The 23,275-nt window shown below is 39.0% G+C and overlaps 1 protein-coding gene across 1 annotated transcript in view; it reads left to right on the top strand.

Moving 5' to 3' along the window:
• The window catches only part of ldb2a (LIM domain binding 2a), a 46,515-nt gene that overhangs the window by 18,466 nt on the left and 4,774 nt on the right, over positions 1 to 23,275 (top strand). Inside the window, 5 exon segments of the mRNA XM_076105189.1 lie at positions 5,963 to 6,085; positions 11,638 to 11,721; positions 15,766 to 15,889; positions 18,525 to 18,578; positions 19,370 to 19,497. Of these exon segments, the coding sequence (XP_075961304.1) occupies positions 5,963 to 6,085; positions 11,638 to 11,721; positions 15,766 to 15,889; positions 18,525 to 18,578; positions 19,370 to 19,497 (513 nt within the window).

Below are 23,275 nucleotides of genomic sequence, written 5' to 3' on the forward strand. Positions count from 1 at the left end.
TTTGAGAAGTACCTCTGGTGTATTATAATTTTTGTCTTTATTTTTTGTAACTTTAACCGTCATTCCTGTCAGTGATAACAACACTGTAGTCACCAAGTTAATTGCTGAGATCTGGGAAGCTAAAAAGACGTCATACAGGGAGAGAAACACCAGTAGAGAGATGATCGTACTTTACTTTATTTGACATTAAGAGAAGAAGAACATCAAATAAACACCCAGCGACATAAAGGTCAAGGGTAAAACAATACAGTCTGAATGAAGACTAATTGCCATTGTGATCCTTTGAGTAAACATACAGTAGCAAAGATGCAATCTGAGCTGCAGCCTAACTGCATATTTAACAGGGTTTTTAATCTGGTGTTGGTTTCTCATGATCTCTGTTTGGGTGAATTTGGAAAAATAATAGGTTAGCGGTTACTGTAAATGTCTTCCAAAACATTATAATACAGGAGCATGTCTTTGCTTGTGGTTCTCCTCCTGACACGACAGGACTGTAGTGAAATCATGTCACTGTGTTCCCGTAGCATCACCAATAGAAATAATTGCCACACCTATGAACAAAATACACTGAAGGTATAATAAAGCAGAATTAACCGTAAGCACAAAGCATGTTGTGCAGGTTTTTTTCTTCTAAATATATAAAACAAATGGTGTACTATAATGAAAGAAAACCAAATAATTGAAACAACTCATTAAAAAAGGAATATATGTGAGATATAAATGGTATAAGAAATAGTTGAAGAGTCAATGTTGCAGCTGGAAAGCGATGAAGTAAAGGAGCTGAGCAGAGTCTCATGTGTTTCGTCTCACTCTCTCCCTGTCGTTGCTCACCTGGCGGGATGCTGCACACTAACGAATGGGCGGAGTTAGTGGCGGGCTAAGAGCGGGTGGTGCTGCTTCCCGGGTGTTGGTGGACAATCTGTGCGGGTTTCTCTGGGCGGCGAGGTGTTGACAAGTTGACACAGGGTACCAATTTGACCAAAAGCCCCCAACCTCCCAGCGGCCCCCGGCATCCCAGCGCCTCTGTTCACTACCCAGCAGGCTTTGCTCTCCCTGGCCAGTGTGTGTTAGCTCGGAGGGCACGGCCCTTGTTACCGGGTGCCCAGTTGGGGGTTTCTTCACGCTGGGAGGCGAGCAAAGAGCAAAAGGGGAGTTCGTGACATGGTGATCTCAGCTCAAATAAATGTAATTCCCTGAGTGGAGTGTGTGTGTGTGTGTGTGTGTGTGTGTGTGTGTGTGTGTGTGTGTGTGTGTGTGTGTGTGTGTGTGTGTGTGTGTGTGTGTGTGTGTGTGTGTGTGTGTGTGTGTGTGTGTGTTAAGAGCTTTGCTTGGATTGTAGTATTTCAGGAATGTTTGAATTGTCACTCTGCCATACTTTTGCTATAAATGTAGATGCTAAATTATATTTTGCAGTAATCCACTCGTAGTACTTTTTAAAATACGAGTAAATCCTAATTGTAAGGTACGTAAATATTATCGAAGCAGGAGACTCAATACTGCACCGGTTATTAATTAGATTATTATGAGATGTACAGCATTCATGACTTCCTGTGTTGAATATAAATAGGATCAGATTTAAGAGTTGACTAACTGAAGAGAGTTAACATGACCACCTGTATCTTTTAGTACAGTTTGCTTCATTTTACTCATACTTTTATCACCAGTGTTATGATAACAGATCTAGTCGTTAAACGGACTAACACTCTCCACTCTGCTTCCTTTATTTAATAATTGATTTAAGTACATTTTTGTTGCCTTGTACCTGTTTTTTTATCATCTCAGGTTTTTATTCTGACGTGAATTGATCTTTATGTATGTCTTCTGTTTGCATCAGGATTGATATCTGGATTAGTTTGTTGTGTTCCTGATGAATGTCTATGATCATTAGGCAGCTGATTTTTCAGTACAGTTTGTAACGACCGTGTGCCGGAATCCACCACTTTTTTTAATTTGATTTCTTTTGTCTGACAGTGGGCGGTACATTATATGCTGTTTTGTTAGAGATTAGTTTTAGATGTTTTGATATTTTAACCTCTGTTGACAGAAGACAGTAGGGACATTAAAGAAACATTGGGAGAGAGAGAGACCTGAGGACTTGCAATAAATGCTGCAATCAAACCAGCAATACTTCTTGAAGCATGTTGATAGCAAGACCACTGGGAAAGTCCAATTATATACGATCCCTAAGTTTAAAATATGTCCTGCTGTACATAATCACATGTCATGTTGAGGGAACATCTTACAGCCATCATCTATTAACTGATCAATCGTTTGGTCTATAAAATGTCAGATTCAGGTTCCCAGAGCCCAAGCTGACATCATCACATTGTTGTTTTATCCGACCAACAGTCCGAAACCCAAAGATATTCACTTAACCATCATAGAAATCTAAGAAAATCCGCAAATATTCATATGTGAGAAGCTGAAACCAGTGAATTTTCCTTAAATAGCAAATTAGATGTGAATCAAAATTGTTTCTGATTGACATTCTGGTGATAATCTGGTGACTCATCGATTCATTTTATGAGCTGTGAACTCAACGTATTCACAGCAACACACTTTGATTAAATGTGCATTACCTATAAATAATATATAATGCTATAATCTTTAACTCTATAGTCTTACTCATACAGAAGGTGGAGTTAATGTGCAGGACAATAAAGCCTGTCAGCAGCCAGTTGTTATAATTGAGCACATTTAGTCAACTTTGATCCTATTTATATTCATCAGAAGCAGTCATGAGTGCTCATAATAATCAATTGAATGACCTTCAGCTCCTCTGTTGTTAATTGATTGTCGTGTTTGGGTACAGTATTGAATAGTGCCTCAGCAGCAGGACGTCGCTGTTATTCTTTTCTCGCTCTTTTGAGCCGGAGATCCCCTGAACCCGTTGTGTGGAAGATTTATGACCCTGCTCTTAAATCAATGGGGACTCTCTGTGAGGGGCTCTACCTTTTTAATGGTCCACTTTTTAATTCAAGAAGATTTTCCTCCTTTTAGTTTTCATAATGGAAAACTATTTAGCAAAAAAGAAAAAAGGGGCCACGGTGAGGAATATTTTGATATTTAACCGATTCTCTCTCAGTATGTAGAAATAGATGGCTGTGTGTGATGGACTCTGCACTGGAGTCTGGATTGGTGGTTAATGCGTCTCTGCAGCAGTGCCATTAAGACAACTTCCTGCACATGTATTGGATGTTGCGATTAAGGTGATTCTTTTTTTGGTTTTGATACAGCTGGTTTGCCAATTTATTTATCGGTTACAGAGAAGCAGAGAGCTTGTGGAGGGAAATAAGAGGCAATGCTAAAGACCCAGTTGCCGCTACGGAAAAACAAATCAATAGTGCAGCGTTGTTTCACTCTAGGCTACAGCACCTGAAAGCATCACAAGACAGAGGCTCACTACCGGACATAATTGAAGTTATTCCACTGCTGGTGGCTAAATACCATACGTCTACAAAAAGTACACTTTCAGGAATGATGTAAAGAAGTACTTACTTCCTCAAAAATGCCTAAGTATTTGTTCTTTTAATAGGTTTCCCAAAGGGCATGAAAACTCATCCACACACATAATGACCATGATGCATTTCAGTTCAAAGAAGGAAAAGAAAAACACCAAAGTCACTTTTTTTCACCTCTCAACAGCAATTTGAGTACTAGTGGATTAATTATAACATTCCTTCTTATAATTCAGCACAGGATGAGAAACCCGGGGGGTTAAGTGTTGATCATTTTGGATTCAGAACTTCAATACTATGCATATATATATATATGTTTAGAATACACAAATACTATTTCTTGTTTTTAATCCTCGGTGTACTTTCTTTTGCAAAATGATTAATAAATGTGATTAAGGCTTTTCTTCCAGTCAAATGTGGAGATACATGGTTTTCACTTGACAGCAATGGTTTGCACTTCTTTGGAAGGTATTGTTTTATATTTTGTTGTTACAAGTCGTGTTGCATCCTTCCTTTCACTCTGAACTCTGAAGACAGCTGTTGGATAACCTGCTGTTAGAATCAGACTAAATTAAAAAAATTTAAAAAAATACGATTAAGACCATTTTCAGTGTCCATTAAACACCAAGGATTATTTTTAAACATTGCTTTAGTCTAATCCACACTTATCTAGCTCAGACAAGCACATTATCCGCACAGATCCCAGATGTGTTTGCACGGAAGACCAGCATTCAATTGTGTCAGTCAGTGAGCGGAAGTGTTGATTTCCAAAAGGCTGTATGTCTGTATTAAGAAGAACCTTAAATGATGTTGACTTGGTAAACCTGTCTTTTTGGAGAGATATAATACATGCATTTAGACGGAGTCAACAATCCATTATGTGTTTCCTCTCATCAGTAAAAGTATACCAGCCTTTCATATTAGATTAAATAGGCTACAATTATCAGAACAATACGAACATGCAGGCTCCCTCGTGTGGCACAAAGGTGTACTGCAGATATAAATATAGAACTATACTTTATGGACTTTGGCAACCCAAATAAATTCTCTTCTAGCTGTCTTTGGGAATGATTGCCTTAGACTATAGAAATACATAGTGTAAATCCAGTTGTGCAACTCTCTAATATATATATATATATATATATATATATACATGATGTTATATATATGTGCAGTATAGACGTAATATACAGTAATAATACAATGCTCTAAAAATATATACTGTATATGATATATAGTTGAAATGAAGAAAACCATTATTAGGTATTGATATAAGCTGTATAATAAAATAGTGATAACAGTTACTGTCTTTCAAAAGTTTCTGTCATTCCATTTGTTCTAATGAGTTTATTTCTAACAGCTGGTGTCACATTAAGGAGCAAAGCTCTCTCTATATGGACTTTATCGTAAATCTCAGTCAGTCCAACAAATCTGGAAACGCTCCATTGCAAGAAGAGTGTGAACATTATACAGTTTCCACATTTTACAGTCAAGAGAAGCAGATATGTATTTTGTTGTTTTTTCCGTTTTGGGGCAGTCAAGCTTCTATTTATACTTTTTTTGTGTGTGCGTGTGTGTGTGTGTGTGTGTGTGTGTGTGTGTGTGTGTGTGTGTTTGACTTAGCGGTGTAGCACGTGGCCAGCAAGGTATGAAGCTGGGTGGGGGGGGGGGACCTGGTGGTGGTGGGGATGTGGAGGGGGGGGGCGGGGGGCAATATGGCCGCTAGCCTCTTTCTTGCTGATCCTCAGGAGACCATCTGCGCTGGGGGCATTGATTAGAGTGTGTCTGGTGGGATTACATCTTTGCCGTTGCCATGCCAACTAATCAGCTGATTTTTTTTCCCCCTTCTCTCTCCTCTCTCTCCCTCGTTGTCACAGCAACGAAAAATGGGAGAAGCACATGGGCCCCGGCAAGCGCTGAATTCAGCTAAAGGGGCGAAAAAATGTTTTTTTTTCTTTCCCATCTCTCTCGCTCTCTCTCTCTCTCTCTCTCTGTGTCTCTCTCTCTCTCTCTCTCTCTCTCTGTGTCTCTCTCTCTCTCTCTCTCTCTCTGTCTCTCTCTCTGTCTCTCTCGCTCTCTCTCTCTCTCCTCCTAATTGGCGACTCTCTCTGACCTGAAGTTCTTTTGTCTCTGGTGTAAACACACCCCTCTCCAGATTACATTTATTTTCACATTTTAGAAATAGCTGGATGGTTGAGAGGTCCATGGACAGATGCTCTGAATGAGGGAAGCAAGCGCAGTAAATATTGGGAGCATAATAGCTCGCTCCGTGCTACAAAGTCCTTGAACAAATTCCAAAAACGGCGACTAAACCCTTCCAGCGTTTAAAAAAAAATAAATCTAAAATCACGCCTGGCCAATAAACACAGATTTCTTTTTTTTGTTTGTTGTTTTGCTTCTGAAACCAGCTGACGGCCTCCTGCCAGCCGGTTAAAGATTACTGGAAGAGATATCCGGCTGATGAGAAATGTAAAGTAGCACTAACTATCTGATCTTTTGTGCAGGTTTGTACAGAGGGTCGTTTGATACTGGAGTTTGCCTTTGATGATCTGATGAGGATCAAGACGTGGCACTTTACTATCCGGCAGTACCGAGAGCTCATCCCCCGCAGCATCCTGGCCATGCACGTGAGTGTGACATCATTAACACGCGACCCCCCCCCCCCCCCCCCCTCTTATTTCTTTCTTTATTTTTAATCCTAAATAGGGGCTCTGCACTCTGCCAAAGACACTGTTTAGTACCTACTCATGAGCATATGAAATTTAAACGCCAACAAAGCAAGTTTGGAGGGATTTTTGCAAACCAATTTATTTGCAGACATCAAAGGCCACCGAGGATAAAAAAAAAATAAAAAAAAAAGGCCCTTGTCTGAAAAGGGAGAGAGAGAGAAAAAAATAACAAGGTCGAATGAATAATCTGCTTAATTCCACTAAGTGTAACACACATTTAGTCACTGGCACCGTGGAGTGAAGCTGGCGCTCGCAGGTCTTCTGTTTTCAAATGATTCAGAACTGAAGTTGTACAAAACGGCACAGCTGCTACAGAAAAATCATGGAATCTTTCTATAAATAGGCCTAAAGGAGGCCAAATCAAACATAGTGACAGGTGTTTGTATTATTTTGTCCACTCCATTCCTATCAATACGGCTAAATTACAGAAACTCCTCTCTGTATAAGAGCACCACAAAACGGCACAAAAATGAACATTATAACCTTCATGCAGGGAGGATTCGTTGCAGGACTGTTGAATTAGACTGCATTACCTTTAGCTAGCTGTACCTAATAAACTGGCAACTGAGTGTATATTCATTTTGGCGAGAATGTGACGACAACTTTACATGTTGGTCTCGTGTCATAATAAGCGCCCGAGTCACTTTTACATTAAAGTCATGACAATGCAATATTGGTCAGCACATAGTTAAATACACAAAGAGAAATTAAATGTGTGTTTTATCTGCTTGATTAAGATCTTTGCAACATGTTTCCGCTGTATAATCTCCAACTGTCAAAGAAGATAAAGTCACTTTACTAAAACCACTTTGAATGAGCCAACTTTACTTTATTTGGGAGATTGGGGTCTATTTTATATTTTTGTCTCGCGGTGAAAACGGGACAAAAACAAATCTTGTACAACCACAATAATTGGACCAGCTGTCTCCTTCCTGACATTTTCAGCTTTCAACTTAAAAGAATATCCAGCAAACCGCCCTCAGCTTGAGAGCGAAGAGAAATTCCCAACTTAAAGTCAGACTTCATAAACCAGGCAGCAGAGTTCGCTACCTAATAAATGAGGAAATTGATGAGAACGTTTATTGGGCGATTCACTAGAAGATTGTGATAAACTTTCTTCCTTCATGTCATTAAACTTCTCAACTCACAGCTGTTTTACAGCAGCGATGAAGCCTCCTCTCTTTTACGTAAACGTCCTGCCATGTCTGGAAAAAAGCCGTATGCAATACATTTTCTTTACTTGCAGTTCCTCACATTTGATTGATGATTAAAGCGAGATTCATTCCAAGTATTTTCCACTTACCCCCGTGGACCTAAAGGTGTGTATAAGAGGCAGCTTCGTCTTTATAGGCGGCTTCTTTTTTGGCCAAATCTTCATATGAATTTTTCCCTCGCCAATAAATTGGCCCCTCTGGGTATTCACACTAATTCCTGGAGAGTGGGATATTGTGGGCTTTTTTTTTTTGTGGATCCTGGCCAGCTGTTCGCTGATTTGTGCGCGAGTGTGAGCTCAGCCTTTTGATCGTTGCCTGGACTAATGAAAGCAGATACGCACACATGGGAGTCAGAAGAGAAAAGTTGAAACTGCAGATAGCAGTGCAGATGTAGACACTGGGGAAGGCCCCGTTTTTTGATGAGATCTCAACTACAGTCGCTCAAGAGGAACTGTTTGGAAAAGAAATAAAGTTTGTTTCTTATTTTAGTCTTCAGAAGTGTATAAAGAAACGGCCTATATTTGATATTAGTATGATAGATGCTGGAGGTGTTTGCTCTGTGATGGAAATAGTATCAAGCTATTTATCTAACTGACGTAGAATCACACGAGCTGTAGAATAAGTTCAACAAGCCTACGTACTGTAAAAAATGTAGCATATTTTAACTCAATTTAAAATGTACCCAAAGTGAATATTTCTGAGAAACATGAGATAAACAGGAAGTACTTTGTATGATGAGATGACAGAGTAGAGTTTATGTTGCAAATGTGTATCTAATCATAATTTGCTTCATATATGTTTTTGAAATCGTACTTGCTAATTTTTATTCTTTAGCAGTAAAATACATTAACTGTGAAAGTGTAAAGTAGCAATAAAATGGAAATAGTGGTATAAAGTAGCTCCAAAGTCTACAGTCCTAGAGTCAATGTACTTACTTAACACATTACACAATGACAATAGTGAAGTACACACGGATAAAACACTATGGAAGTTTCCCCTCGCGAACATCTGCTACACCCACCTCCATCCCACTCGTACAGTCTGCATACCCTCGAACAAACATAAGGTAGAGCAGACGAGTGGACTTCAAACAGTTGCATATCGATACATTTAAATTCATGACGATAACACATTTAGTAAATAATGCAGCATGGCAACGATGCAATAGTTGTGAAGACACCACTAGCAGCAGTAATACAGCCGACCATCTAAAGAGCGATATTAATACTTAAACATTAAATGCACTGCACTGTTGTTTTTACAGTATATCCTTATGGTTAATAAACAGTTAGCCTGTTTGGAAGAAGTAGTCAGCAATATAATGGTATTACATATAGTAGTATTATCAAGAAAATGTACTCAAAGTATTAAAAGTCAGTGTTTGTTTGCTGATAATCATCTCTTGTGTTTGTTATATATATTGTTTGATTATTAATACTGATGCATTAATGTGGTCGCAGCCTTTTATTGGCTCAAGCTAGAACATTTTAACGACGCAATATAAAGTTGTGTAGATTAAATCCCTAACAACGGGTCACGTTGTAAGATGGTCATACGTATATTTTTGTATGTAAATAAATGTGGACTAAAGAGAGCTATATTTCCTTTTGAGATGTAGTTGAATAGAAGTATAGAGCATCATTAAACTCAACCTCAAAAATGTACTTAAATGTATTTATTCAGCGGAGCAGGCTCCTCTAACATTAGGTTTAATGTGCTGTAGAGCTCCTCCGCTGTTTAAACATCTTATTTGGACCAACGCCACGCCTCTTGAATTCTGAATGTGTTTTCTTAGAGCGTGTTCTCAGTTGTTTGTCTGTGTTTGGCCTCTTGAACCGAGTGTCTGTCGTCCCCGGCCTGCACCATATGTGTCAGTATGTTAACCCGTGTTACTCCACCCATTGTTGTCACACGGCTGCACCGGTGCTGCCAAGACGGATTCCTGCACAGCGCGTTCAGACTAATTCTACTTGATGAGTCAAGTAATTCAGATTCTGATCCGCCGTCGGCCAAATAGTGCACACTAATTCAATTCCCCCGTCACTCACGTCGGTCTGCTGACGGTACAGAGGAACTCTTTTCGCTTCCCTCTTGACTTTCTCCACACTGAGATGCTACTGGAGATAGAATTATGCATTTTTCATGAGGCGGTGAAGGCGAGCGTGCTCACTGCTTCTCCTCAGTCTGGGCTGTGTTTTGCTCTGTCAATACCTACAGCTTTTTTATGATTTGACTGCTTATTGTTGGAGCGGCAGACGAGTTTAGTGAAAAGTCTTGTCCTCTTTTTTCAGATGTCATCCTGTAATTGCTATCTTAGCTTTGTTCTTATTTAAGATGTATTCTTTACTCCTACACATACTGTATATTCACGTGTTTTTTTCTATTTTACAATCAATTTATGTATTCAGTGCTGATCTTCAGATTATATTCAAAGATAGTGGTCAGTTCTTAATCTTTTAGGTGAATGATGCAACTGTCAAGTGGACGTCATCAAGCTGCTGCTATTTTAGGCTTCACTAAAAAAACAATAAAAATGTTTTTATTAGTGACAATTTTTGGTCAGTTTTTTCATCAACCTAACATCATCAAACACATTTTACCTGCTGCCCCAGACCCTGCATACATAAATACATATGTACATACATACATATACAGTATACATACATATATACATACATAAATACATACATACATATACATTATACATACATATAAAGTATATATACATATATACATACATACATACATATACATTATACATACATATAAAGTATATATACATATATACATACATAAATACATACATACATATACATTATACATACATATAAAGTATATATACATATATACATACATAAATACATACATACATACATACATATACATTATACATACATATAAAGTATATATACATATATACATACATAAATACATACATACATACATACACATTATACATACATATAAAGTATATATACATATATACATACATAAATACATACATACATACATATACATTATACATACATATAAAGTATATATACATATATACATACATAAATACATACATACATACATACACATTATACATACATATAAAGTATATTTACATATATACATACATAAATACATACATACATACATACATATACATTATACATACATATAAAGTATATATACATATATACATACATAAATACATACATACATACATATACATTATACATACATATAAAGTATATATACATATATACATACATAAATACATACATACATACATACATATACAGTATACATACATATATACATACATACATATGTGCATACATATATACATACATACATACATTCACAGACACATACATACATACATACATACATACGTAGATATATACATATACAGTATATATACATACATACATACATGCATACATAGTATGTATGCATGTACGTTTGTGTGTACATATGCACGTATGTATTTATGTGTGTATGTATGTATTACATACGTACACACAAACGTACATACATACATACATACACACACATACATACGTACACACACACACATACATACATACAGACACACACACATACATACAGACACACACATACATACATACATACATACATACATACATACACATATATACATACAAAAGTACACACAAACGTACATGGATACATACACACATACAGACATACATACATACATACAGACACACGTACATATACAGTATACATATATACATACATACATACAGACACACGTACATATATACATACAGACACACATACATATACAGTATACATATATACATACATACATACAGACACACGTACATATATACATACATACATACATACACCGGGCTACATAATTAAATCCAGTGAAGATACGGAATTGAAAATGCGTGTAAATTTAAATGGAATGACAAAATAATATTGATTAATTAGCCTCACAGTTTGACAACAGTGTGAAATGAAGGCCTGAAATACTTCCAGTCGGCTCCACGGCACCACTGCGATAACAATGTTAAGGAGTTGCATTTATGACTCGAGGGTGTGAATGTGTCGAAATGTGCATTATCTGATGAATGCCAATTAGCCTAATTGCCTGTAGATAATTAGTTTATTCGTTGTCACTTGAATGCAAACATAACAAAAAAAGGATATACAAATATATGCTTATATATCTTATATATCTATTTGTTCTCATTTCTCCTCTGCGGACTTTAGGCACAAGACCCTCAGGTGCTGGAACAACTGTCCAAAAACATCACTCGCATGGGTTTGACCAACTTCACCCTCAACTACCTCAGGGTAAGGACTCTCTGTGTTTGTTTGTGTGTGTGTGAGTGTGTGTGTGTGTGTGTCTGACAATGTCAATGATTGTCATTCTGCTTTTGTTTTCGTTCTTATCTCCTCACACTTTAATGCAGACGGAGGAACAATTCATGTCCATTTTTAAATGAAGTTATTCATGTTGCTCATACTTTCTAAACTAACTCTCTTATACTGATCTGTCTAGACAGCATAAAGATGTTTTTATAATGTAGAATATTTATGTTTTGTCATATCTAATATGGCACGATTACATTGCCTGCACTGCAGTAAATCTGTAATGTTATATTTCAAATGTTGCATTAAATTATAGGTATATTCAGTGTTTGAATAAGATGTGCTTTTCTACATTCCCTTATTATTTCTTTAGTTTATTTAAGGTCATATCGTGACTGTAAATGTAAATATTTTCTCTCTGTCGTACTGGAATTGAAAGCTTATGCTGTTATTTATGTGCCGAACACGTTTTATGACTCTCAGGCGTTTGAAACCAGAGTGTATAATTTCAAAAATGTGTGGCATCAAAACAAAAAAATATAAGCACTTATTTCTTCTTTACTCTCTGCATATACATGCTTTTCCACCTGACCGCAGCAATGTCATTTACGGAAATAGGAAGTATAAGCCGGCTGAATACATTAGTGATTATTTCACAGGGTTTGTTTGTGTTTCTCGACGCCACAGTTGACTGACAGCTACGATTTCCAAATGGGAGAACAAGAGCGAGCGGGAGAGAGATGGGGAGAGAGAAGAATTAATTGGATACAGAAAATTAGCATAACATTAATGAACGCTCCCTGTTGAGACTCATAATTGTGAAATGGCGTGCGAATCAGGGAACGGCACCTCCGCTGCTTATATTAACTGAGTGAAGAAAGACACAGAGAGGGAGAGGAGGCAGGGAGGCTGTTTTTGTTTTCCTATAACAATGATTTTCTATACAGAAAGCAACTGTAATGCGGCTGAAGGGGGGAAAACACATAATTCAAGTATCTGTAATTACACACTAAAAGATTTGGCTTCTGCTCATTCTTTATTTCAGTGATTCAGATGGTCAGCGCAAAACCAAACATTAATACAAGGATCATGCCTTGTGTTTTCTGCTCGCTGACCACATGCGTTTTATGGAGGTTGTTCGTGTTTGTCGAAATGAAATATTTCAAATAAATCTGCTAAATTAGGAACTTTCCAAAGAACACAATGTGCTTTTAATTAAAAAACATTAACCTTTCTTCACTCAGTTAAATTCTTCACTCAGTTAATATAATTTAACCTTCTTTTGAGTATTTTTTTTTTTCATTTCAGTAAAATTTAAAACACCATAAACTACAAAGAGTATTTCACTAGTAGTCTAAAAGCAACAATGTTTAGTTTATTGAATTTGTATTTTAAGCGTGTGAGTTTTAAAGAGCATCAAGAAGAAATAATTGGAGGCTTCTTTACAGATTCGGTGTTTCATAGAGACATCATTGTATAATAAAGCAGTGGTTCCCAACCTTATTGTGACCCTTAAAACAAATCAATATCCACTTGCAACCTCTCTCTGATTAATCGACTCCGTCACTTGGCTACTATTTTGAAGCCTGAGGAAATCAAACTTTTCACAAGAACAAAGACAAGATCACGGAAAAGTCTGACAAACGTTTTTTCCCTAAAAATATTCCCACAATGCCATTATGCCTAGTTCACACTACACGACTTTAGCACAAATTTTCCGCTCGCAGACAGTTTGTACAGCTCCAAAAGCCCCAGATCAGAAGCAAATCCGCACTTGACTTGGCGCTCGCACTTCGGCGCTCGAGCTCTGCTGACGCATTCCAGATATCTCGCGTGCTAAACGTCTGGATCTGTCGGGTAGTCTGTTGGCGAGCTACAGCCAATGAGAGCACAGGACATCGGTTGAGGGGAAACCTGGCGGAGGGGTCGCCTCGCCTGTAGCCTAACTGTGTGGAAACAGGTGCGCCGACGACAACATCACGCGTGTGTTTTCCGTGACTTAGTTTGGAGACCTCATCAGGGATTCCAGATGAAGAATCCTGTCTTGTGTGACCCTCTGTTTCCACAAAACCACAACGACTTCAAGACTCCCGATTAAAAGGTGGCAAGTGTGTACAGCGATCCCACCACTTTGAATGTGGTGCAGTGTGACCTCGGCTTTAGATTCATCTTGCGACCACTGTTATTCATCATATCACACACTTTGCAAAACCTATTTCCCCCTACTGTTATCGAAGGATGTCAAAGTAAAATACACCCTTTCCTCACATTAATCTGGCAATAATGTGTCCCTGGCCTTTCCCAGCATATATCAGTCCTTCCGAAAGAGACTGACTGTTTCCTGGCAAAGGGGTTACAACCGGCCTTTCTCTCACTCTCACAAACACACAATCTTTCCTTTTTTTTTTCATTTGGAGTATTTAAGCCTTTCTATGTATCGGAGCTGCCGGCTTCCTACTATTGAGCCTGAAAATAGCCCTTGTTTTCAGGCTGAGAGCCAGGGCTTGTTGGCTGAGCCGAGGAGGTATATTACTGTGTCAGGAGGGAACTATCAGAGGAGAACATGGGATTAGTCTGCTACAGGGATGTTCACTTTACCTCGAGCTGCATGGCAGCAAAACACCGGCGTCCTAACACAGGGAGCCGACATTACTATGTTTATGTAGAGTAATTTGGAGTAAGCAGCCACAGTTGTTAGAATGCCTAGTTTGAAACCCAGGACCGGTGAACATCCCTGGTTTGAATATCCATCATGATAAAACATGTCTGCTTGGATTCCTGGTGTTGTCAGGTGATTTGTGTAAAAGCCTCCAAACACATAGTAGTAGGTAATATATACAGTACATGATACCTGCCCTTGTTTTCCCTTTTCACCTCCAAGTTGCTGTACAGTACGGCTGAAGACGACACGAGCATGTTGATTAGATTTGACTCCAGAAGCGTAGGGGTGGTGGGATGCTGAAGGTCAGATGAGATCATGTGAGCATGCAGCGAATGATTAACAGTCTCCTTTCTCTCAGTAACGACTGTCAAGTGCCCTTGAGCAAGTTAGTAAACCCACGTCTCCTTTCACTCAAGTAAATTTTGACCTTACATCACACTCTGAACGGGAAACGCTAACAGCGACCACATCGACTGCTTGCCCTGGTCGGCCAAACCTCTGTTGCATTAGATTAATGACCTTTATTATGTGAGATTCTAATATCTTCTTCTTGTCCTTCTCTTCAACGTTGGTTTCCTTTCACCCATGACCTCGATCGTTTCCTAACCTTAAGTTAAAAAACAAAAGATGCTGCGGGAGTCAAGTGGATTTAATGGTCAAATTGTCAAAGATGGAGAAAAGTCAGGAACAACCGTTTTATCCGGTTAGAGGAAGAAGGCGGTTTGAGTTGATCTCAGTGCTGCTCTGCGATTGGTCCAGCAATAAAACAGCATTATAACCGTCCAATCACTGTCCTGTGGCTGCACCATCAAGCATTTGGATTAAAGAAGGGATGGCTGACCGATAATGTTATCCAGATGTTAACTAGATAAACTAAGCCTGATGTATTTAAGATGACAGGCTGACCCCTGGTTCCTCTCACTGCTGATCACCAGAGATTTACAGTTTTCTCCAGAGTGAATATTGTACCTTCAACTGGAGAATATTGTTTGTGTTCAGCGTGGGAACAAGCGACTGTTCTGTGTTTTCTAAGTGGGTGTGTTTTTGACGCATGACAAGGCTGCTCATATTAAAATGTACATGTTGCTCTCTCTATCTGTCTTCTCTCTAAAGCTCTTGACAATAAACCTGTTTTTTAAAGGTATTTTATTAATAGTGTCTATAAAAAGTAGATTTACGGAACAATTAATCACTCAAAGTCAGTTGGCGGGTGATCAATTGAGCAACAATCTCAGTGTTTATGTGCGTTGTTTTGCTTTACCTTGATAAGAGGCTGCATCCGTGGACAGCACACTGTTCTCTCATCACTGTGTTATACAAATCTGCTTTAATTGAACTTCCTGTTTTTCCCGTGGTGTCAGCAGTTGTGTGTCATCCTGGAGCCCATGCAGGAGCTCATGTCAAGGCACAAGACGTACAACCTCAGCCCCCGGGACTGTCTCAAGACATGCCTGTTCCAAAAATGGCAGAGAATGGTCGCCCCACCAGGTAACTACCTACTGTTGAAACACGTGCCTTTACTTTCCATACGCCTGTTTAAAGAAATGGATCAAGTCAAACCCAAAAATCTGGACGAGAATGAAAAGAGGTTTTCTGGTTTTCCCTCAACAAAGATTTTTTTTGTCCAAAACGGCATCAAATGACGACAGAAATAATTTGCATCTTGGAAAATGTTGCAGATCTATTTTTAAGCGTTAATCGTTTCCTCTACTGAGGTTACACTTTTACTTAAAAAAAAAAAAAGTTTTTTAATTCTGTACCATCACTCACTCTGTAGGAATAGGAATATATTTTCTCAGACCGTGTTTTTATTGCATCATTTATTTTTCCAAATTTGCCATTATATGTCTTAATTCCTTAAATATGTTTTGCCTGTCAGGTGTGTGAAATTCATCGGAATTCAGGGCTGCCCCTTAAATCTCAACCTTGCCAATCTAAACAGGCCTCTCAGCTCTCTATGATTGATGTTTTAAGGGCGGTTTCTGAAAAGTACCAGACTTAAATTGGCTGTGCCGTCTTAAGATGAAAAAAAAAAAAAAAAGAGTAAGCCGAGTTTTTTTTTGGACACATCGGAGTGGCTGCAAATTACAGCAATGCTTAGCGAGGCGTGACGAGATGTCTTTAAAAACCAACACCAGTCAAAAAGCCTTTGACTCAGACCTGTGTAACTTTAATTAAGAGTGCCGGGTGTAATCAGACTTGTAGATCCAGCTCCCCGGCCAGCGGCTCCCCAGTGTCGACTTCGTCTTCAAAGAAAGAAGAAGAAAAAAAACAGAGAGGGGGGGGGGAAAAACATGGAAAGCATTTTATGAATATAAAGTCTGAGGAGAAAAAAGAAGCTCTTGTATTGATGATTAATTATGTCTATGGAAAGAGAGCTGTGAGAACCTATATGGGTGCTGCAGGTTTATATCCTATATGGGATTAATGAGAAACAGCTTAATGGGATAGTTTGGATTGATGTGTGATTGTATGATCTTCTTATCCATAGTCGGTGTAGTAACTACAGTTGGAGAAACAGACGAAAGCAATGCACTGCTGTGGACCTATTTTACACATCTGAACAAATCAATCAGTTTAAGTGTACACTATATTTAGAAGATTTCAACTCTTTACCTTGCCTTTCTATGCTCTCTTCAAAGCCACAAGACTCCATTGACAAAAACAGTAATTTTACCTTGCGGAACACGGGAGCTGCAGGTCTTACACTGCCTCATTTAGTTAGTTTGTCTGGGTTAGTGTGTCACTTTGGTGAATCCGAACTAACCCTTTGAAATACCAAAGTCACACAATAACATAAACAAAGTAACAGATCGAGGCAGCGGCAGACCAGCAACTCCAGTGTTCTGTAAGGTAAAATGACTGTTTCTCTCAATGGAGTCTGGTGGTTTTGAAGAGAGCATAGATATCGGCTTCATCTGACGCCAAGGTAGAGCAGTGAAAATATAACGTGCACTTAAACTGATCTTGATTTTTATAGGTGTCTAAAATACGTTTACTGTACTACTGTAGGTAATACACTGACATTGTACCTTATGCAACCCCACAAAATCCAAACTATCCCTTTAATGTGTCATTTACTTTGATATAATATGCAGCTTTATCGTTCTATGTGGTTGGTTGGTTGGTTTGCAGTTTTTTGATCCACAAGTTGCTTCATGGTACCTTTTTAAATATTAGTTGGTGTAATGTTGTCTCAGAAGTCTGGCCTCCTCGCTGTGTTTTTCAGGACCATTTCAGCCCATCTGTCTGTATTTTCACATGAGGTTTGCTGGAATTGCGGTTTTGCGACGGGCTATTCCCCCTTTCCTGCAATTCTTCTCCAGCTGGGAAACTGGTTGGGATTTTGCCAGGAAGGAAGCCACCGGAGCATTTATGCTCTGATAAGTCCTTTTGGTGGAAATGGAAGTGATTTTAGTGCGTCACCAGTTCAGCATTGAAGGAAACCAGTCGGATAACAGAAATGATTGTCTCTGACAATAGGGACGCTTTTTTTTCGCAGACACGTCTGTCAAAGTCAGGAATCAACAGAGAACAGATACTGATAAAAAATCCCCTTATTGTTTTGCCTCTGATATATAGTTTCAGTTTGTTTGTATCATGAGTCGGTGGTTATTGTAACTGAATATGAAAGCATCTCCCTCGGTGTGATTAGTAAGAACCTCGAAGAACTATATCTCATTTTCAGTCGTCTGTTTGAAGATCACAGCAGTGTTTTCGTGTTCCCCTCGAGATTAAAGGGAATGATTTTCTAACAAATGTTGGCAGAATTTGCTAAATCTTGTGTTCATAAATTATGCACTAACATGGATTATTTTGTAAATACTAGAAGCAACAAGATCTCTATTTAACCTGTGTACTGTATCTTTTTAATAATAATGATTTCACTTGTGATTTAATTGCACCTTCAGGAATTATTTATAACTCATAGTTGGAAAAAAAACATCTTTCATCTAAGCACAAGTTTCCCAGTGGTGTAAAGTAGCATCTGCATGGCATTGAAAGTTCAATTATTTCTCTTCCTCTTCTCTGTTGTCATCTCTGGTCTCATTCTGTCTGAAATTGTTTAAGAGATTGTCCAACCTCCTGAGTAGAATAAAACTAAGTTTGGCTCTGGTTACAGCTGGACACCCACAGAACTTCAAAACGGAAATATTTCCCACAAATAACAAAAAAGGTATCTTTTCTGTTACACTGTCTGTAGTCTTTTAGGAAAGCGGGCATTTTAATTGCTCACTGGAATGCCCTGGAATACATTTTGTTGTGTGCAAGTTCATCTGCATGTTTCAAAATAGCACTAATACCTGTAATACAACAAACAGGTTGCATACGACAGATTAATGCATGTAAGAACATAATTCTCTGGCTTAAACGAAATGATTAGAACATAAACACACTCATGCTCAGCAAATGGAATCTATAGTATATTTGCACGTTCAGTAAAACAAACAGGAATGTGCTTTCTGCCTGAGAAGAGCAGTTTTAATCTGGCTCATGCTATTGAGGAGCGTCGCAATCGGTGCAGCGACGACATCATTAACAAATTTACATTACATTGAGCATCGGGGTCCATTGTGGAGCATTTATGCAAATGAGACGGGTTCATTCTTACTAGTGCATGTCTTGGGAGTTGTCAACGCTCGTGCGGTTTCACCTCTGAAGAAAACAAAGCATGGATCAGTGTAGACTAGTCGCTCTTGTGTCTGTAACATGCATTTCCGTGTGTGTGTGTGTGTGTGTGTGTGTGTGTGTGTGTGTGTGTGTGTGCATGAATGTATATGAGCATTTTGCACAATTTTGTCTGCAGGCTTTTGTGCCTCCACATATGATGCCGTCCGTCCGAGCCGCTCCACTCTGTGACCTAAAACACACATTCCACACACTACACACACCCCTACACCTTGTCTCCGTCTGTATGCTTTATGTTCTTGGCATTGCCTCTGTTTCTCTTTGCTGGTCGCGCCAAAGCTGAGCCTGCCCGACAGACAACCACGAAGAGGAGGAAACGGAAGAACTCGGCCAGCAGCGCCAACAGCGCCGGCACCACCGCCAGCAAGAAACGCAGCCCCGCCACCAACTTCAGCCTCTCCAGTCAGGTACCTGTAAGCATCAGCTCCACTCGGTTTGCCTCCTCTTTTTCTATGACTCTACATGCATGTTTGCAGGTTTCCACACAGGCACGTAGTATTCCTAATGGTATTGCAGCTATTAGGTTTAATTTATTTGCACAAAAGAGAAAGAAAAAAAAATCAAAAAAACACCAGGGAGGAGAGGGTAGAAAAGAAACTCAAATCTGTGCTGTGAGACAAAGAAACCTCAAGGGATTTGTGTGAAAACATGTTGCCAGAAAGACAAAGAGAAAATACATGAAACCTCATAAAGGGCGACACAAACGACATTAAAAATCATCAAAGCAGAAAGTAGCACAAGAACGGCTAAATTCATAAACATCATGTAAAGAAGGTGAATAGAAGTGTCCCTTTGGTGCAGGTAGTGTCACATCACTAGCTCTCTATTAAGTTTTCTAACTCTTTCTTTCCAAGTACTCGACATGTACTTCTGAATATGTATGTTTAAAAAAGACCCAGCTGACCCCGTTGCTCATCCAAGGGGCTGTAGCCTAGAGCTTTTATTTTTATTTTTTTGTGTTTTTTTAAAAGGTTTCTTTGAATTTGCACCAAATGGGAAAATGTGGGTGAGGAAAGTGACCCTCTCTCAGCCACCTCTGTTGAAAATGCCCTTGACCAAGACACTGAACTCAGTGAGCCCGGGGGAGTGTTACTGTAGTGCACCGAACAAATAATACAGTCTGATTAAACAAAAATGGGACTTTGGCAAAGACTCAAAAAGCTTCATATGGAGTTAAACTACAGCTACTTTGTTCCTTGGACATTTAGCAGCAGCACCTGGTGAAAAGTTTCTGATGAATGTTTGGTGGTCAAAGTGAAAGATCTGTGAATCCCAGCTGCTCCAGTAGCACTGTTCAGTGGCCTCCAGTGAAGATGTGGGGGCGAAATGAAGTCGTAAGAACTCAAGCTCGATCTCAGGGATTTTTTAAGCTGAATATTTGACGGTAAAAAACAATAAATAATATAATATCAGCTCTCTGAGGTCTGATATTTTACTTTTGAGCAATAAACTGTACTCTTATTGTAAACAGTAAATGTAAGATGGAGATTGAAGTTTTTTTTTTTTAATCGTTCCTGTAAATGAAATAGATAGAAATGCAACACAATAACAAAATAATGGAGGATAAAATCAGTTGTGCAGCGTTTCAGAAGTGAAAATATGTTTAAAATGATTTGTGATTTTGATGTCGGAGACAATTTAGTTTTTTTCTCAAATTTGTCATTTTTTGACTTACTTTAGTCTATTGTTACCCACAAATGTAAAAACTTTTTAGATGAATTCTTTGTTTCAAATCGTATCTTTGTGCGTTCAGTTGTCGTCTCAATCGCTGAAAGTAAAGTTGTTTTGTTCCTTCTTTCTGAAAAAGTACTGAACAGTTTTGTGATGGAATTGTTTCTAAAACGTCCTGCAGACACGGGACAGTGAAACCAGAACAGTTAAATTAGTTTAGGATCATTTTATTAGTGAACTATTTAACAGCGTTACCTCAGCAGTGGACTATGTGACTCCCCAACATCCAGTAGCTATCTTATTTATTCAGAAAAAGTAACCTGGATGAAGATAAGAAGCTTTAAAACCCATGTTTCTGTGACTCTGCATGCAGTGTTACAGCGTCTGATTTTGCTTCGTGTTTCCGTAACAGCCCACTTGACACAGTTCGAGGTTAAATAGCCTCTTAAACAGCTGAGTGTTGCACCACATGTCTGGCTCTCCCCTGGAGGATTTGATGCTGCTGTGTGTGTATTGTCTGCACGGACTCTAGTTTTCTTACCTTATTCCATACACTGCTCATTATACACTGTATTGTATTTACACTACGGCATCCAATTTACTATTCTGTTGCCACACTGGTGCAGCAATCTGCTGTTGTTGTTTTTTAATACAGGTCATTGCAGTTCAGCTAAAACTGTGCTGATACCAAACAGCGTTAAAGGGTTGCAGGTTGGCATCCATGTGTGTTCATCTTGTACACTGGATTAATTCTACTTAATGGGAAATTGAAGGGTGCTGATGCTTTTCTATACTCACAGCGTGTTCAGTGTTGCAACCCCGGCCCACCAGAAGACACGTTTATATACTAGTAGTTTGTTTCTCCTGTTACATTTGGAAAGAAAGACATAGTTCCTGCCTTGATAATGTTCCTCCTTTAACATCAGAGACCTCAGTGCTGTATGTTGTTAGTTTAAGGCTAATAAGTTATTTTAAGATCTGGGTTTCGGTTAAATGTCTGTGGTGCTGCCACTTTTTCCAATATTTAACCATTAATACATTATTTCCATAACTCAAACTAAGTGCCTAAACTTAACCAAAGAAATGTTTTTTATGCTTTAGTTGCTATAAGCAAATACAATATTGCAAGAAAAACAAATAAAATGCATACTTTCTAGGAGATTGAATATAGGGACATTGTAGAAGTTGTAGAAGCTCTATTTGGGTGAATCATTTAAATACTGTGTGGACTTGTTTCTCCAGTTTCCAACCAGGTTGAGGTTGTTCATCTGCTCGATAATTAACGGTAGAAAACAACATTTGTTTTGGCTTTTTTGTTTTTTACTGTCTCTCACCGACACACAAGCATGCTGTACTGTCCCTCTATGTACCGTCTCGTGGTTAGCTGTCTCGTCATCTTTCCAGATTTGCTGCCCTCACCCTCCTCTCCTACCTCCTTCTCTCCGTCTCACACATTCATAATGTACATCTCACACACACACACACACACACACACACACACACACAGTGTGTGCAATTGTTTTCTCCCTAGAAGGCAGTTTGGCTCTGTGCCAGCTCTCATTATCACCGATATCTGTATACAGCCCTCTCCACCCCCCCAGCCCCTTCCTCCGTCACATGCACACACTCTACTCCATCACTGACCCCCACCCTCCTTCCACCACCACCTTACACACACACACACACACACACACACACACACACACACACACACATCACCCATACCACTCATGCCGTGCATTCACACGCCTCTTAAAGACCGGCAGCGTGGTCGGTAACATGCTGGTTACATATGTTGCGCGGCTGCTGTCTTTGTCTGAGAAGTTGTTCGTTTGTGGCTGAGCTCAAGCCTACGTGAGCCCAATGACAATAAGGAGTGGACCCTCGCACAGGGGAAGGGGTGGGGGGGTGGGAGGGGGTTACCAGCGGCTGGTGGAGAGAAGGTGCGGGGGGGGGGGGGACCCCATAGAATGAGCAACACTGACCTCTATTGGCCTGATTTAGGTGTCAAAAAATGTGTTTCTCTAACCAAGCGGGCCTCTAGCAGCAGGTCTGTCATGCTGTCAGTCAGTCAGTGAATTTGAAGCACATATTACAGACTGAACCCGTAGTTAACTGTCCAAACCCTGTTTGTTAAATTGGTAGATTGGGGATCTTTTGAGGGTTACATTTACAAAGTTCTCCATTGAGCTAAGATGGAGTTGTTGTGCTCGTGTGGCACTATAGATGGTGATCTTGAATCACTATCTATAGGCACAGACAGAGTCTTATTTATGTTGCATAGTTGCCCCAAAACTTAAGAGTGTGTTCTTAGTAATTTTATTCAGATGGTGACAAAGCTTTATTACTTAAGTTTTAAGTTAAGTTAAGTTTTGTATTTGTTATTTAAGAGTGGTGGTATTCTATGTTTTTGTCATTGTCAACAAATCCTATAAAAATACCAAAAAACATTGATGTTTGTAACAAGTATTTGTCTGTTGTCCACAAACTAGTAAAAACACAACGATGAACCTC

This window comes from Anarhichas minor, unplaced genomic scaffold (assembly GCF_050575085.1).
Source record: "Anarhichas minor isolate MPS153535 unplaced genomic scaffold, ASM5057508v1 ptg000031l, whole genome shotgun sequence".
NCBI lineage: Eukaryota > Metazoa > Chordata > Actinopteri > Perciformes > Anarhichadidae > Anarhichas > Anarhichas minor.